This window comes from Balaenoptera borealis (genome assembly GCF_965194805.1).
Source record: "Balaenoptera borealis genome assembly, chromosome: 1".
Classification (NCBI taxonomy): domain Eukaryota; kingdom Metazoa; phylum Chordata; class Mammalia; order Artiodactyla; family Balaenopteridae; genus Balaenoptera; species Balaenoptera borealis.
In genome coordinates this window covers 82,085,809-82,103,170 of record NC_138860.1, presented here as the reverse complement: position 1 = coordinate 82,103,170, position 17,362 = coordinate 82,085,809, and the positions used below count along the sequence as shown (strand labels likewise).

General features: G+C 51.4%; 1 protein-coding gene across 5 annotated transcripts in view; it reads right to left on the bottom strand.

Annotated features, from left to right (window-relative positions):
• Positions 1-12,510, bottom strand: part of KCNN3 (potassium calcium-activated channel subfamily N member 3) — a 191,196-nt gene extending 178,686 nt beyond the window's left edge. For 2 of the 5 annotated variants that reach the window (XM_082350209.1, XM_082350210.1), the window contains exon 1: positions 2,462-3,743. In XM_082350209.1, the coding sequence (XP_082206335.1) occupies positions 2,462-3,376 (915 nt within the window). In that variant the 5' untranslated portion in view covers positions 3,377-3,743. Of the gene's footprint in view, positions 1-1,355; positions 2,336-2,461; positions 3,745-12,484 lie in introns of those variants that run through there. The other 3 variants (XM_082350213.1, XM_082350211.1, XM_082350212.1) reach the window with 3 other exon arrangements.
• Positions 12,511-17,362: the final 4,852 nt, after the last annotated feature.

Below are 17,362 nucleotides of genomic sequence, written 5' to 3'. Positions count from 1 at the left end.
TAAACCAATCCTATTTGCCCCCAGGAGGAGAGGGAATAGCTACCTTATCCCTCCTGGGTCCACAGGGCCTGCCACAGACACCCAGAAAATACTTGTTCCAATAATGACTCAATGCCCGGATGGATAGAGGATGGAAGGGCTGGTGAGCAGGTGAGCAGGTTAAAGCGAGCCCTGATCATCACAACCGATACCGACCCCAAGGTGCACAGGAGGTGGCCGCCTCACGAGCTGAGGCAGGCAGGACTTCCCGGGTTGCTGCCCCCTCCCTCCTTCCATCAGCCAGAGGGTCATCAATTTAAAATTAGGCAAAGCCCACCCCTTGGATCACCTCACCCTTCCTTCGCGCCAGAGTCCGCTGTCTCCGGCTCTGGGAAAGCCCCTTTCCCTGAATACTCCATCAGGGAGGCACCTGCTCTAGCAGCAACCCTCCCGCCCCATTAAAACAACTGTGCACAGACCGATCCCACGCTGGGAGCTGTCTCTAGGAAGAGCCATTCCCCTAAGAGCTCTGGCCACAGAGTTCACTAAAAGAGAGGGTGCTTGTCTTGCCCGTTCTCCCCACCCCCCAGCACTTGGGCCTTCGTCAGCTTCCCCCAGCAAGGGCTCCTGGTCCCCAGGGGGTGCCTGGAGGGAGCCCGGATTGTGCCCAGGGCGGCTGCCAGGCCTGCCGAGGCTAGCATCCCCCTCTCCCGGAGCGCCCAGCGGGAGAAGGCAGCGAGCAGAAGGACCCGCCGATTCAGAGGCTCATTACAGGGAATGACTAAGTGAGCTGCGATGCCAGGGGAAACCCCACTCGCTCCGGCTCACGGAGGGGCTCAAATCCTTCAGCCATTTAGACGAAGGCAGCTTCCAGGAGCTGCCCTGGGCGGGGGCAGTCCCCTCTGAGCAGCCAGGTCCCTGGGGGACCCTCCACCTGGAAGTCTTGATTCTGGCTATTCAGGTCATCTGACAAGTCTGCCCCACCCCTTTCCAGAGCGGGCAAATCTGCCCATCCTCTGCTCCAGCTAGCGAGAGGCTGGGAATGGGGGAAATCCGATCAGCACCTCCTAGGTTTTTGTGGCTGGATTTCAACAAGGAATGTGACAGTCTCGCAGCAGCTGTGCCCAGCCTGAAACAAGCTCTATTTGAAACCTCCAACAGCTGAACCCCTCCCAGCTACCCGCTGCCCCAAATGACAAATAAGTAGAGAAATCCAAACAACAAGTAAGCATGCACACACACACTCACACCAACAAACTGGGGGTGAAGGGTAGAGTGGGAAAAAGATCCACTTGCCCAGTGACTCCCCAGGTCTCCAAGCCTTCAAGCTCGTAGCAGGAGGGCTCCCAGCCAGCAGAGCTTTGACAGAAACCCACCTTCCTCAAGCCCCACTCCCTTGGAGGACGCGATTTCCAAGCCCCCTCGGGGAGGGAAACCCCCTCCTCCGTCTTGGGACTGGACAGAGGCTGGGGCAGTGGGGCCAGCTCCCCCGCTAAAGCCGTGCCGCCGTTCTCCATCGGGGCGCGCACTCACACACTCAGCCTTATTTATCCCGAGAAGAAGGAGTTGAGGTGGGAGGGGAGAACTGGGGCTGAGCCGGGGGCATGAGCTCTCGGGGACTCCCAGGAAGCCCTGTCATCCCATCCGAAGAAGAGGGACTCCCCCCCCCCACCCCAGCTGATGCCAAGGCGGCGCCCATCTGCTCTGCCCGGGTAACACCTGTAGCCATTTTTATCAGGGGATGTTTACAAGGCAGCAGCAGGTTTATTCTGAGTCCTCTTTCCTGAGGGAAAAGACCGCTGATTTCCTCCACCTATATTTTTACCCCATGCCCCCAGGAGACTCAAGTCACGGGTGCTTTTCTATTTTGCCCTAAGTCTCTCAGGGATGAGGAGGGAAACAGAAACTTGGGAAGAGAGAGAGAAGACAGAGAGAGAAGGGACTGGCATGGAATCCCCACCCCCCCCCCCCACCCAGACATTTATTTCTTTTTTATCCTCGGGAAGATGGAGTGGAGCAGGGAGGGGAGGAGAGGAGGGGAAGTCACAGGAACTGGCAAGCACATCAAGGCAGAGTGTAATTAATTGGTGCGTTAAGCTGCTAGGTTATGCTTTAGTACGAGTGAGCCAGGAGGAAAGATGATTTCTCAGAAGGGATTCTTTAATCCTCCCTAACACAGAGTCTACAAATTAGACACAGTGTGTGGGGATGTCCCCCCTCCCAAGGAAGCAAGGAATGAATTCTCCCGGGATTAAGCAGGAAAACCATGGGAAGTTAGAGTGTTCCATATAACTGAGCAAACGCCTCTCCCCAGCACCACCATCCCTCTCTCTCCCCCAATCTCTCTCCCTCTCTCCCTCTCTCTCTTTCTGTCTCTCTCTCTCTCTCTCTCACCACCCCCCCCCCAACTCGCGCGCGCTCTCTCTCTTGCTACCTACATATTCCTTTTGTTCAAGGTATAAAGAGAAACTGCAGCCCCTACCTTTGAGTACAAACCCCAAGAGAGCTCGGTCTCTATCACCATAACAACAATTCCAAACATCCCAAAAATCAGAGCATAGTCACTCAGTCGCTTCCTCTTTTCAAACAGGGCCCTCCTGTGTCCCAGCTTATAGCCAATGTTTTGGTTTTTCCGCTTGTTGGCTTTGGGGAAGGTGGTGCTGCTGGCGGTGGCACCGGCGTGCTGGTGGTTGTGGGCAGCATTGGGGTGATGGAGCAGGGTCTGGTGGGCATGGTTGTCCTCCCGGGAGGAGATGACGATCTCCGGGGGGTTGCTGGGGCTGAAGAGCTGGAGGGGCTGGCCCTCGGGCTCAGCCTCGATGAGGTTCCTCCGGGAGGCGCTGAGGCGGCTGAGGGGCTTCATGACCCCGCCGCTGTACTTGCAGGAGCTCATGGCGATCTCTGTGAAGGGGTTGCTGTCCCGCCGGTGCACCAGGGGGCTGGCCTGCCGGTGCCGGCCGCCTCCACCAGGCCCACTTGTGGCTGTGGAAGTTGGAGAGTGGCCAAGCAAGTGGTCATTGAGATTGAGCTGGCTGCCTTGCCTGGAGGAAGGGTGGAGGATGGCGGTGGAGTTGGATGAAGGGGGGCCCCTGAAAGCAGTGGGAGAGGAGTGTAGCAGGCCAGGGTGGATGGGCTGGCTCTGGAGTTGGGCGAGCTGAGACAGGGGATGCGGTAGCTGCTGCTGCTGCTGCTGCTGCTGAAGCTGCGGAGGCTGAGGCTGCAACGGGGGTCCTGGGGGCTGCTGGGGGGCTGCTGGTGGTGCTGGTGCTGGTGGCGGCGGCGGCGGCGGCGGCGGCGGCTGCTGCTGCTGCTCATCCCCGGAGGACGGACAGGGGCACTTGGGGTCTTCATCCAGGTCCCCCACCCCGGAGTCATGGAAGTGCCCAGAAGTGTCCATCTTGGGGCCTGGCTGGATTCCCTGCAGCACAACTCCCCACCCCAAAGCCACCCTCGTTCCAAAGATGTCCTCAAAGGAAGCCAGGCATCCAAGCTCCCCCACCAGAGTGTCTTGGTTCCAGTCCTCTCTCTTTGGCTTGCTCCGGTTCTCTGGGGCTGCCTGGAGTCCAGACGCTGCCACTCAAGAATGCATTGTACTGGGCAGGGAGGGAGGGCAGGAGGGGAGCTTGGAGAAAGAAGAAGAAGGGGGAAAAAGAACTCTGTCTCAGGAGGTGGTCCTCTAGGAGCGTGTGAGGCCAGGCTCAGCTTCACTCCTCGCTGGCTCAATAGCTTTGCTCTCCTCCTCCTGCCACTGTTATAGGGTAAGCCAAGCCCACTTATTAGCAGCTGGTCTCATTGGCTTGTCTTAACTCTCCAACCACCTCCTAACTCCGCCCCCCGCATAGGCTCCACCCCGAAGGTGGGGCCTGCCGCGCTCCGCTCCCAGCCCCAGTGGCAGCGCAGTGAAGGCTGGGAAATGTAGTTTCCGCTCCCCACCCGGGAGCTGAGCAGCTGCCCTCTTTCCTCTGACAGGTATGGCAGAAAGCCGTCAGCGCACGGCGATACGGGATGTACGCGCACGCGGGGCGGTGGCGAGGAGGAGCAGAGGTCCTCCTAAGGAGGGGAGCTGTGCACACTGATGCGGGGGCAAGAAGCAGGAAGACAGTTATTAATGGTTAGGGTCTGCGATAGGTTGTTTAACACATATTATCCAGCTACATCCTCCAAACACGCAAGGAGGTGGGCATCGTGTTCCCATTTCACAAATTGATGCTCAGAGATACTGAGTAACAACTTCAAGGTCACAGAAGCAGAGGGAACCCACATCCTCCTGACCCCAGGTAAATACTGAACTGCCTGCAATATGTGTGCAGGAGCGTCTGTTATTTCTAAGCCTCACATCAACCCTGTGAAAATGATGTCATCATTCTGCTTTTACAGAGGAAACCCGTTTTTTTTTAAAATCACTCAAGCACAGATAAGTAGCTTGCCAGACGTTACCCCGTTTGTAATTAAGGATGCTAGAATTCGAACTCAGCTCAGTGTGACCCCACAGCTCCTATACCATCTCCCAGGATGCCTTTCCACTGTGATGCTCAGTGCACAGTGGTTGCTCCATAAATATTGCTCAGATGAGGGGTGGGAAAGAGCCAGAGAGAAGCTGTGGAGGAAGAACTGGCTTCCCCAAAGCAGGATGTGTGAAATGCACTATGGCTCCAGCTGGATTTGGAGTCATGGGAAGGTCTGGAAGGAAGACTGAAAACCCCCGTGGTCGCTGCCCACCTGATCTGTTCCATGGAGCCCTGAGAGTCAGAGCTGGGAACAGCTGCTGGCTTCCCAGGTTCAGAACCATCATCAAGTATTTATTAAGCTCCCACTCTGTGCAAAGGGAGTTCCAAAAAGATGGGACCCAGCTGAATTCATTTCCACTTCTAACAGCAGCCGACTTAGGGATCAGTGAAGAAGGGGCCATTATGGGATTCCCCAAGCACACCTGGGGTTTTAGGAGGGAGGCATCTTCCTGCCTGGCTCTTGCTTCCCCCATCACCCCTTGGCCTCTGTCCAGCTGCTCCCCTGGTAGGAAGGGGGAAGAGGAGGAGAGCCATGCATGCACACACACACACACACAGATACACGTATGCAGGTGCACCTATATACATAGGTGTGCACTCACTGGCCCACAAACACGTACACACATGCACACACACACACACATGCCTACACACAGTGAGGTTCTAAAGCAGTTCTGAATGGTGAGCAGCAAGTGGCCAGGTCAGGAAGGAGCAGGGCTCCCATCAAAAGAGCCCAGAGTATCCTCCGTATGCCAGTTGTCACCTCTCCAATCCCCTCTCAGCCCGAATGATTGAGAGCTAAATATTACTTGTAAGTCACAACCCCAGAAACCTGAATAATTACAACTACACCCGATAATCTTGATTACTGTTATTATTATCAATGACATGGTCACACCCCCTGCCACTACAAGTCATAGCGCTGGGGCTCAGACACAAGCTGGGGTCTCATGTGTTTTCTCACGACCATGCCAGCCCTCTGGTACCCACCACCTCACCCCCTCCAGCATGCCCTGCCTGCTCTCCCCTTCCCTTCTGTCTTCTTGGTTGCCCTCCATCCATCCCCAAACAGAGCCACCTGTTTGGTTCAAGGCTCCAGATCATATACTTAGGCTTAATGATTTCCTAATAAATTATCATTACTATGTCATTAGTAGCAGAAATATGCTGTTAGTATTGCTTCTCAGTGCTGGATACAGCATCTGGGCTGTGAAAAATCAATTTTTAGGGGCAGACTCCAGGTCTGGGCATTTCTGTGCCCACTCCACCGCTATGACCTGTCTTCTGCCTCAGTTGACCTTTCTGGGCCATCCCGGCTGTACCAGCTGGATCCCATAGGGACTGTTAGAATATGTCCTGCTATCATGGATGGGGATAAGAAACACCTGGTGGGGGTGGGGGACTAAACTATACCAGAGCCAAAGATAGATTAGAGATTCATCTGGAAATGGGCTGGAGCTTGACAGCTAATGCCACCGATGCAGCTCATGCCCTTCAATACAGCCACCCTATGGGAATGGGAAGTGAATGATATCATGGTTAGAGCTCGGGCTCTAAAGTCAGACTGTCCAGGCTGGAGCCCTTCTCTGCCATGCAGTGGCTGTGTAACCACAGGCAGGATAACTACCTTCTGATCCTCAGCTTCCTACTCTATATAATGGGAGTGATAAGGGTCCCGACATCATGCAAGTCAGTAGTAGTGGGCTATCTCACCAGGCCACACATGCTGCCCAGAAGCTGGTGTGCTGGAGGTGGCTGGTACTGGCTCCTAAAAGCCAAAGGTGTATATCTCTTCCCAACTCCACAACCAGTGATGTCACACTGATAGCTTGCAATCAGCGATGATGGGAGTGTTTACACCAGCACATCAGGGTTGACTTTTTCCTGCATGTCCAAATCCACACCTTGAAGGATAGGCTCTTCCTTCAAATAAATTATGCCTCTTAAGTCTGTAAAGATGAAGATCGAGGGGATATGGTGGAGTTTCTTAGCCCAGAGAAGACAGGGAAAGTGAACAAGGACATGCTCACGAAACCCAATAAGGTAATGGTGGCCTTTGGCCATACCAGCTCCACATCAGGTGTGCTGGTGCTCTGCCCCTGCCCTCCTTTCCACATTCATTCCTCACCGCTTCCTTCTTTAAGTCCCAATACCACCAGCTTCTTATGGTTCCTCCAACAAGCCATGCTATTTCATACCTACATGCCTTTGCTCACGCTATTCCTTCTGCCTGGCAAGCCCTTCCAGTACATCTTCATCCAGCACATTGCTTTTGCCCTTCAAGACATGGCTTACAGGACTTCTTGCTGGGAAGCCTCTCCCAAGCTCCCCCATATCCAAATCAGGGGCCCTTCTCCTGTATTTTTCAGTATCAAGCACTATAGCTGTTATCTCTTTGTGTGTCCTTTTCCCCCTAGACTGTGACCCCTGTGAGGGCCGGAATTATGTCTTCTCCATCATCGGACCTGCAGCTCTTACACAGAGCCTGGCATTTAATAGATGCTTAATAAAGATTCATTGAACTGAACTGAACTTGAAACCTTGGAGAAGTCATTTTGAGGCAAATAAGAGGAAGTCATAGTGCTTTCCACACAAATAATGATTTCCCCCATCAGTAAAATGAGTGTGATAGAAGAGGTGATTTCTAAGATCACTCAGCTTTAAAAATCCCATAATCTGTGGTCTGTGGAACTTGTTACCCCCAAAACATAGAACTGACTGAAAATGGGTTTAAGAAAAGGAATGATATATGGTTTATAAAGCTGTATTTCCCACTAAGCTGTAGACTTCTTGAGCACAGAGAAGGGGTCTAACTTTTTCTGTATCCCCAGCACTGATCAGGGTTATCTGGCTGTGGATATACTCATTATAGGTTTATTGGATAGATGGATGGATGGATGGATAGATAGGTGAATGGATGGAGTTTAGATACAATGACAGACAATAGCGGGATTTTTAGAAAAGCTAGTGGTGGTTAAGGGCTATCCTTAACCTTCTAAGAATAGAAGTATCTTAAAGATCAATGACACCTCCCTCAGACCCTGGATGGTTGGGTCAGAGACAGCTCTGGGCTGAACAGCTCATTAGCCCATTCAGGTTCAGTCATCATTGTGTTCTTATCTAGGAGCTTTGTTACAGGATCAGTTAATGTTTTAAAAATAAAAACAACGCCTGTATTTGCTAGCACTTTATAGTTTTCCAACTGCTTTCACATAAGGTACTCCATTTGCACTTCCTGGCAGCCCTGGAAGGCAGGCCAGAAAGGTTCTATTGCTCCATCCTTTACACTCTCGCCCCCATAAACTAAAGTATAGAAAGGTTGAAGTGACTCGCTCAAGGTCACCAGTTAGTCGTGGATTTGAACCTGGATCCTTCTGACCCCTAGACTCATGCTCTTTCCCATTCCCCATTTGTACTGCCCAGAATGCCACTTCACCCCTCACTTGGTGTCCAGTCCCACTAGAATTTAAGGAGAGCACAGTGATGCCTCCACCCAAAGCCTTCCCACACCTCCCCTCCTCTGCTCCTTCCCCCTAATTTGACATCATCTTCCTCTTCTGAATTCCCTTAGCACTTTATTTGTATCTCTCTGGGGATACTTTTCACCTCTTGCCTTGTATTGGAGTCCTCTGTATACATGACTTTTCTCCCCTGTTTTTAATTTACACCATAAGCTCCTTGGGGACAGGAGCCTGTGGTGTGGATTGTAAAACACACACACAATACTGCACCTTACCCCACACACAGATTGTGTGTTAAATCTGGAAGTGAGTGAGTGAACTGATGCATGAATGAGAGTTCAGGGCACTCTGACCCTGGACACAATGCTTGCCCCTTACCTGCACCACTGGCCACAATGAGCGCCGATCTGTAAGTGTAGGTCTCTCATCCATGCTTCTTTTCTCTGAGTCCCTGAACATCCAGACCCGGGGTGAGGGGTCTCCTAAGTAAAGCCCACCCACCCTCCTCCAAGTCATGGCAGAAAGAGTGAGACAGGACCACAGCACATCCCACCTGCCTCCAGGGCACCCACCAACCGCTCTTACCCACCTATGGCAGCTTCACACCATCTCCTCCAGTATCCTGCTTTGCTAAAGAAAAACTGAAACTTTTGTGCTTCGTATGGGTCTCGCTATAAAAGAGACGTACAGCTCAACATCTCACACCCCAGTGCATTCACTGAAAGCCTGCTCTATGCAAATGTGGTCCCAACAAGCTAGTGGGGTTAGATTAGTATCCCCATTCTACAGATGTGGAAACTGAGTTAAGTTCCAGAGAAGGCAACTGGTTTGCTCTTGCTCTCAAAGGAGGGAAGAGGCCATGCCATGAGCCAAACTGGACCGTCCACTTGCAGGTCACCTCTCCACTCAGCCACCACCACTGGGCTTCTTCCCCTTCCAGAGGAAAGATTCCTCCTGCCCTCCACTCCTACCCAGGTCCTCCAGGAAACCCCCTTTGACAAAAGGAGTGGGGGAGGTTTCAACAGAGCAGCTCCACTGAGACCTGTCTGAAAGAAGGGTGACGATTTTGCTCCAAAAACTTTGTGGCAGGCAGGGCTGGTCCTGAACATGGAGAGAAGATGGAGTGGAGCAGGCAGGCAGGGGTGCCGGGAGCAGCCTTGGGCTGGAACTCCAATACATGTGCTTTAGAGCTGCCATCTTCCTGCCAGTGACCACACGGCACAACTCTGAGCCCGTAAAACTGGACCAATTCATGCCTCCCTCCGTGGTTGTTTTGTGAAAAACGAGATACATTTTTAAATGCTTCTCACCACTTCTCCATGGCTTTGGTGTGAGAACTTGCTGTTCTGGCCACATGGATCAGTCCAGAAGGGAACATTTATTTGAGGGGTCAAAGGTCAAATAAAAGGTGCTGATACAGTATCTGGAAAGAACGCATGAGAAATGGGTACAGGGCACCAACATCTTGTCACCATGAGGCCTTGCCAGGCTCACAGGGAGCTGGTATAGGGGCACACACTTTGCAAACTGTAAAGTGTTACATGTGTGGACTGGGCAAGTGCAAGGAGCTTGGTGGACCTTGGTGGCTGGGGGAGAGCCCGTGTAGACCCGTTTGGCCAGGGCTCAGCATCTGAGCCTCATCCCTAGAGTCAGGGCAGGTCCAAAGGCCTGTCTGCTCAAGGCTAAGTCAGTGGAGAGAGCCCATCACTGGCCTGTCCTGGATGGGTGGGTGTCCACTCCCAGCCCCACACTGTGTAGATGATGGCACCCTTCCCCCCAACCAGAGATTCAGCTTCCTGAGGGTGGACTCTCTATTTTATTCACTGCTGAATCCCCAGTGCCTGGCACAGCACATGCTCTCAATTAAGATTTACTGATTAAGTCAGCTTCCTGGACTCAGTCCCAAAAGGCTCAGAGAAAAAAAAAAAAACCTCTAACGGATTCCCAAACCCAGAGCTGGCACCTAGGCTGCCCAAGAGAAGGCCAAGAACCAGGGCAGCCGCAGGCCCCAGGCACCAAGGGACACAGCAGCGCTCTGTAGCCTTGGATGAACCACCCTCCTACAGTTAGGGTCGAGAGTGAAGGACAGATCCCCGGAGCCTGGCTGGTGACTTGAGCCCGAGCCTTCTGAGCCAGCCGGTGCCATCAGCCCTTTCCCAGACTCCAGGTGACCAGTGGCAGCTCAAGCGGGAAGGTCCTGGCGGCTCCCCGCCCACTCTGGCTCTGAGATTGAGGCCCCAGCTGATGCTCACCCGGGGCGCACCCACCTGGGGCACAGCAACCTGTGGCGGGTTTGTGAGGAGTGTGGCGACCTCTGCTGGTGGCACATGCACATAGCTCTGCACTCCAGGCACCTTGGGAGGCGCGGAGGGAGATCCCCAAAGGGAACTGCGCCCGTAACTTTCTGCCTCCTTCCGTGGAGACTCGGGGACCACATCTGGTGCCAGGATTTACCTTTGTGAACATTTTGCAAAGGTAGCCTCTATTTGGCAGGTTCTTCGAGCTTTTCCACCATAGGGAAAGAACATATTACCCCTATTATCTGTCCTAGGTAAGCCAGCATAAAACCGTTGAATGAGAGGGCTGGAAGGGACCACACAGATGCCTAGGGCCCAGCCTTACTAGCAAGAGAAGACCTCCCAGAGATGGGAGGTGACTTGCCTAAGCTCACATGTGAGTTAAGGACAAAGCTGGGACTTGAATCAGGATCCCCTTGATATGATGTGTCCCTTTCAGGGGGCCTATCATCTCTCAGTAGCTGTTGGACACCCAACAGCACAGCTCACTACATCCCTCCCTGCTGTCTCACTGCGTGCATCCCAAACTCAAGCTCCCAGCTACACGTCCACTCCAAGTCGCTGCTATTAAATGAGAAAAAGTCCCCTCTCCCCACACCACATTCACAGGGCAAAGTCAGCAGCCAAGGCCTTCCGCGCCCAGCACTTTGATATGAATAATGCAAAAGGGCAGGAATCTCACTGCCTTCCTGCCTTCCTTTGCCTTCCTCCTCTCCTGGTAAAGGTGAAAGCTGGAGGGTTGCTATGGACACTGCACTCAGTCTCTCCCTCCTCAGTAATAATCCGTAGCCGCCCTCCCTGCTGGAGTCTGAGTCTCTAATTGCCTAGCCTTGGAGGCAGCAGGATGCTTCACAGGAGATACCAGGCAGCTGGAAGAGCCTGAGGATTAGATGGGCTAAGTGGGAAGGAGAGAGTGACAAGATGGAAATCACCTGAAATTGGAAGCAACAAGCTCAACCTGTGTAGGTAGATCAACAAAACCAATGCCTATTTAGCCAGAATTAGAAGAGCATTAGTGTCTTAACAGGATCCCCATCAAATCGGACACTTAATCACTATGGCCAGCACCTCTCAGGCAGGATTCTGAGACGAGGGAAGGGAGAATCTAGGCCCCATGGCTGTGTGCATGAGCAGTGTCTGAGGGAAAGACTTCGACAGCCCTTTTGCTCTTATATAAAAACAAACATGGGTCCAGGAGATTTTCTGAGCTGGACTCCTGGACCCCCTGCTGCCCTGTGGACAGGAGCACCCCGGCTCCCCACTGCCACACAGCCCCCTTCATTTATCCTCCCCAGGAGATCAGATCATTATCACCACTACTAGTTTCCCCACTATGAGAACAGAGCGTGTGCGCCCCCCATTAGGATCCCACCAGGTGACCAGAGAACTATCACCTCTAGTCCTGTCTCGGCCATGAGAACCAGAGTGTATCACCTCTATGAACAGCCCCTCTGAGAGATCAGGACGCCATTGCTGCTACTCTTGTCCCCACCCTGAGACCAGAGCTTTTTCTCCACTATTGGGCTCTCCACCATGAAATCGGAACATTGTCATCTCTACCCATGTCCCGCGGCTGCCCACCTACACATCAGACCAGGTCACCAAGACCACGAGATTCCATACAGCCATGGACTCAGGTCCAACGTGGAGCATCCTTTGTTTTCAACCAAAAGCCACACGCTTCTGGGAAGGATAGCTGGCTTCATCTTCCAGTGCCCGCAGTGGCCACAAGGAACCTTTAAAGAGAGGGCCTACGGGAAAGCACATTGGGCCCTACAAGTCACTGAACACGTGCATTGGTGGCTAGAGTGGCCTTCTGGAGGCTGGGCTTGTCTCAGAGCTCAGCCATTAGGAGGATAAAGTTAGCTTTGCTGTGCCCTGACCACCACTACAAAAAGTTCCCTCCCCACATTCATTAATCCTGGAGGAAGCGTGTGAATGAACCAGGGAAGCCCCAACTCTATCCCCAAAGACCCTTGAGATGGATAGATACAGATATAGATAGAGACCTAAACACATACACACACATACACATATATGTATACACATGGGTTTACACATATATACATATATTTTTAAAAGGCTGAAAAAGATTGATGAAGGGAGGGATCAAAAACTTTTCCAAACCCCCACATTTACCACTATTTCTCTCATTTTTAAATTTCTGCCATTAAATACAGTGAAGCAGAACAGAAAGCTGTTTCTCCCCCAGACTTGTAAGGGAAATTCCAAGACTTACCCTGAAAAGAGGGCCATGAGGTCATCCCAGGAAGTGGGTTCAAGGCAGTCGGCTGGGCTGACTCACTCCAACACTGACTTTATAACAAGTGGAACTCCAACCCACACCTCAGGAGAACCATAAATCACCCCCCGTCCTGGACCACGGGGCACTCAAAGATAATCCTTATCACAGACGTGGGGCCAGAATGCTGGGGGTCTGCAGTGCTGGACAGGAGGAGGCCCAGCCACTGCTGGCTGGACACTTAGTGCAGTGACGAATTCCCCATTGATGGGAGCCACAGCCCAGCCTGGGACTCCCTTTTCCAGTCTAGAGCCTCTGGTAAGTTTTTCTAACAAAAGGAAAGACACCAAAGAAGTGAGTGGGGAGACCTCAATTTTGGAAAGTGCCTATGAGCACAGGACCCCTACACACATGAGATCAGGTGGGCTGCCAGCCTAGTCCTTCCAGACCTGGCCTCTGCCCTCCACCTTGGGAATCTTCCCTGCCTGCTAATGAGCTCAGTGGACTCTCTGGAGGGTCAAGAGAAGAGAGAACATTTTCATTCTGGGTTTCCAGGCTGCCTGTCATTGGATGGGGAGAAGGGGGCATGTGGGCTGCTCAAGGACACTTCTTCCATTGCCCCAATACCAGGCCTGGATCATAGTTCAGAAACCGATTCAATCAACAGTTTGGGGGCACCTACCAAGCCCCAGACATCGTGCAGCCACTTCTCACTGACCCTGTGACCCTCTGCCAGGCAGTTCCTGTCGTCCCCATTCTACAAAGAGAAACGAGAGGCCTAGGGGACTTGCCCAAGATTAAATAACTGACATTCAGACTCCGAAGGCCCAGCACCCTCATCCTGGCCATTTTCCCATCTGGTGTTTGGAAGTCATGCTCAGAAAGGGAATGGGATAAGGCTGTACATCTCAGAAAGAGTATGCGCCAAGGATAAGCCATTATTCTAACTAAGGAGCTTTTCCTACAATTTAGGAAAACTTGCCTCCTCTGACTGTCTCCGAAACTATGTTCCCAGAACTGATTTTATGACAAGTTGCAGCTCTCGCAATCCCTGTGGCCCATTGTGGGAGCTCCGGGGGGCCTGGTGAGCACTAATCCTCTTTCTTAGTATTGAATACAATACCTTTTTCCTCCTGCAAACCTAGTAATTAATAAGCCTCCTGGTGGCTCCAGGATCCGGCAAATGTCAGCCCCAGAGGGTGAGAAAGGCCAGTGGCTTCCTACTTACTTCTTATGGCTTCCTACTTACTTCTTTTCACTTCCATTAGAGAAGCTTCTGAACCAGCCAGAAAAGCCAGAGAAGGGAAAGAAGAGAAAAGGGGATGAGAGCCTGCCCTGACAGCCCCCCAGATCTTATCCTAGCTGCTTCCAGCGCTGTGAGCCTTGACTCTGATCAATGGGGCACTTCTGCATCTCCCGATAAAGGTCAAGAAGGCCAGCAACTCCCCCTCACTCAACCAAGAAGTTTCAGGTTGTCCAGTTCTCCCAGACCCACAGATCTCATCAGATCGAACTTCTAGTGTAGAGAGAAAGGACAAAATAGCAAGAGATCCTGAGAGACCTGAACCCCGGGTCTAGGACTGGAGGAAACTGATTTGTGTGTTATTGGTACCAAGGCAGGAATTTTCCAGAATAGGTTGCCAGAGACAAGCAAGCAGCCAGTATCTCCTACTTCAGGCTAGACGAGTTCTCACTGGAAAGATCAGGTCTCCCCACAAAGTAATAGATGTGAAATGCTAAGCACACGGCCAGCACGTGATAGGTACTCAATAAATGTTTCTTTCTCACCTCACTTTTCATCCTTCTTGTAAAGTGTTTCACTGACTGAAAGGGGACTTTGGTAAATAAGAGGGTCACTGCTACCTGGATCACGAATCCAAAAGCTCTAAATTCAATGCATACAATTCATTTTAGTTCATGCCGTTGCGTGGGAGAAGGAAAAGTCACCCCTCTTTCCAAGAAATGAGTGACATAAGGAGAGGAGCTCTGAGCACAAGTGAAGTTAGTTGTGCACTGACTGGCCTGAGTGGGGCCCACTGGAGGCGAGGAACCTGCATCTCTGGTGCTCATCTCCACCTGGAGGAGCTTGGAGAAACTGAAGTCAAACTAGCCCAAGGGGTAGACAGAGCCCAACTCCAAGGCCAAGCTCAATCATGCAGCTTCCAGGCTGTTCTTGGCTGGGGAGGCAGCATCAGCCCCCTTGCCTCTCCTCCATCGCCCTGGGCTTGGCTGTATTGAAGCAGCTTTGCCAAGTGATGCACCAGAAGAGAGAAGAGGAGAGATGTGCATCCATGTGGCAGTTTGTCAGCTGCACCAAAAAAGTGATGTTGGGGGAGGTGGTGGAAGTCAGTGACTCAAAGCAGGTTCGGGGATTATCTGCTGTTTTCAATTATCCACGTCTCTCATCACCATGGAGAATGGAGAATCGGGTGTATTTGCCTCCCCCTCAGCGCTGTTGCTGGCATTAGAGATGTGATTTGTACTTGGAGCAACTGTGGGTAAAGGAGTCAGAATGGTCTCTGTATAAAACTCTCCCCAGCACTGAAATGTCATTAAATAACTCTCTGCTCCTGGCACCTCTTGCCCCTTTAAAAATAGCTGGAAGAGAAACATATCTAGGAAGAAGAGAACTGACAATTATTGAGCATCTGTGTGGTACTCAATACTCATTTTGAGCCAAGGAAACTACAGCTCAGAGAGGTTAAGTGATTTGCCCGTGATTTGTCATAAGCAGGAGCAACAAAGCTGGTGCTCCAGAGCGGAGCCACCTGATCCCAAAGCTCATTTCCCCACCCCACCCCTCTCTCAGTGAACTCACACTTCCCTTATGAAACATGGTGGGTCCATCTTGGACCTCCCTGTCTGTATTTGCTAAGATACTTTCAGTTGCCAGTAAAGAAACCCCAACTCAAGACAGTTTAAAAACAAGGACATTTAGGGAGTTCCCTGGCGGTCCAGTGGTTAGGACTCAGTGCTTTCACTGCCGAGGGCTCTGGTTCAATCCCTGGTTGGGGAACTAAGATCCCACAGGCAGTGTGGCCAAAGGGAAAAAAAAGGACACACGCTAACTCCAGAGGTAAGACAGTTTCAGGGGCCATTAATTTGATGGCACGTGTCACCGTGAACTTAAGTTCTTTCTGACTTTCTGCTCCACCATCTTCATTCAGCATGTTGGCCACTCCCTCATGGTCACAAGATGGCTGCAGCACCCCCAGGCATCCCACCATCACACTTCAAAGTCCAGAGACAATAAAAGGAAGCACCCCTGTCTTGGATCTCTTTTTAGTAATAGGGAAAACTGTCTCAGAAGTCCCTAGACTTTCCTCCACATCTCACCGGTTAAAAATGGGTTGCATGCTCCAGCCTAAGTCAATCCCTGGCAAATCCCACGGTAGTGGGATTACCATGTTGTCTAGATTGGGGCCTGTCTTCCTCTAAAGAAGATGCTGACTAGAGTGTGTGGACAAAGTGGGGATTCAAGAAAGAAGTGAGGCAAGTGCCGCATGTGCAAAGCCAGCCAGAGGTCCAAATGTACCTCATCATAAGGATTCTTGCCCCCAGTGTGGACCCTGAGGACACGGTGCCAGCTCAGTGTCCTTGTAATCCAGATAAGAAAGGTGAGGCACCCTTTCCTGCACCAAAATGAGAACCTCTGGCCTTGTTGTGAGCTTGCTTATCTAGAAGACACACACGACCGCCTTCATTAGAGAGATGTGAGAAATAAATCTTATCAAAGATGTGTTCTATCACATACCAGGGAAGCAAAGCCTTTTGTGAAACTTAATGTGCCACGAAGGTGAGATGAGCAGCTACACAGCGCCAAGGTCTTTAATTTCCTGTAGGAAGCCTGATGATTATCTGTCTGGAAATGTCTCTGCTCAAGTAGGGATATATGAGAGCCAGAATGAAAGAGCTCTTTATATTGTCACATTATAAATTCAGACTCCTTAAAAAGAGATGCTTGTTGAGGGAGGCCAAACAAGCTCAGAGTATCCCACCAACTCTGCCCTCCCAAATCCCCTCAAAGGCAGGCTGGGGCTCCTTTCAATGGAGAAAACCAAGGAGGTGACCTGAAGACAGGCAAGAGATTAGGCGAAAAGAAAGAGAAAATATGCAAAGCAAGAGAGACAGAAACACTCAGAGAAACAGGAGGCAGAGAGTGAGACCAAGAGACTAAAGAGAGAAGAAAAAGAAAGAAAAAAGGAGGAAGGTAGATGTGACAAAGGAGAGAGAAAGGAGAAAGAGGAAATAAGAAACTGAGAAAAGGAGGGAAGAAAGACAAGCAACAGAACCAGACAGACAGGAGATGCCTGACAATCACTTTTTCAAGAATTCTTGTTTACCAGTTAGAATTTCCAGCCCTAGGTCATCTTCTTACAGCCATCCTTCTTTCTGCACGAGGACAGAAATCCAGGGGTCACACAATGTTTTTCCAGCCAAGCAGGATCCAGATGTTTCCAGTTCCTGGACCAGGCTGTACTGATGGGTCGAAGGGGTCATTATTCAAACAGGTCTTGAACATGCATGACTCTTAGTTAAAGGTGGAAGAAGAAACAGCCACGACTCAAAAGAATTATTCTAACTTTATGAGTTCAGATATTTGAACTCACTTCTTATCCTGATTTCCGTGGCTGGGATGAGGACAAGAGTCTATAAACAATCTGTTTATTCCATCTTCCCTCATAGCACACATAGGCCTCTCCAGAAATAATTCTCAACTTAGCATAAGCTCTGTTTCCCTCTGTTTGCTGCCTAGAGAACTCTTATTCATCCCTCAAGACCCTATTCAAATGAGCCTCCTTTATGAGGCTTTCCATGGCCTCCCACAGCCCCCAAAAGGGTCAGCTGCTTCCCCTGCTGTGTGCCCCTAACACT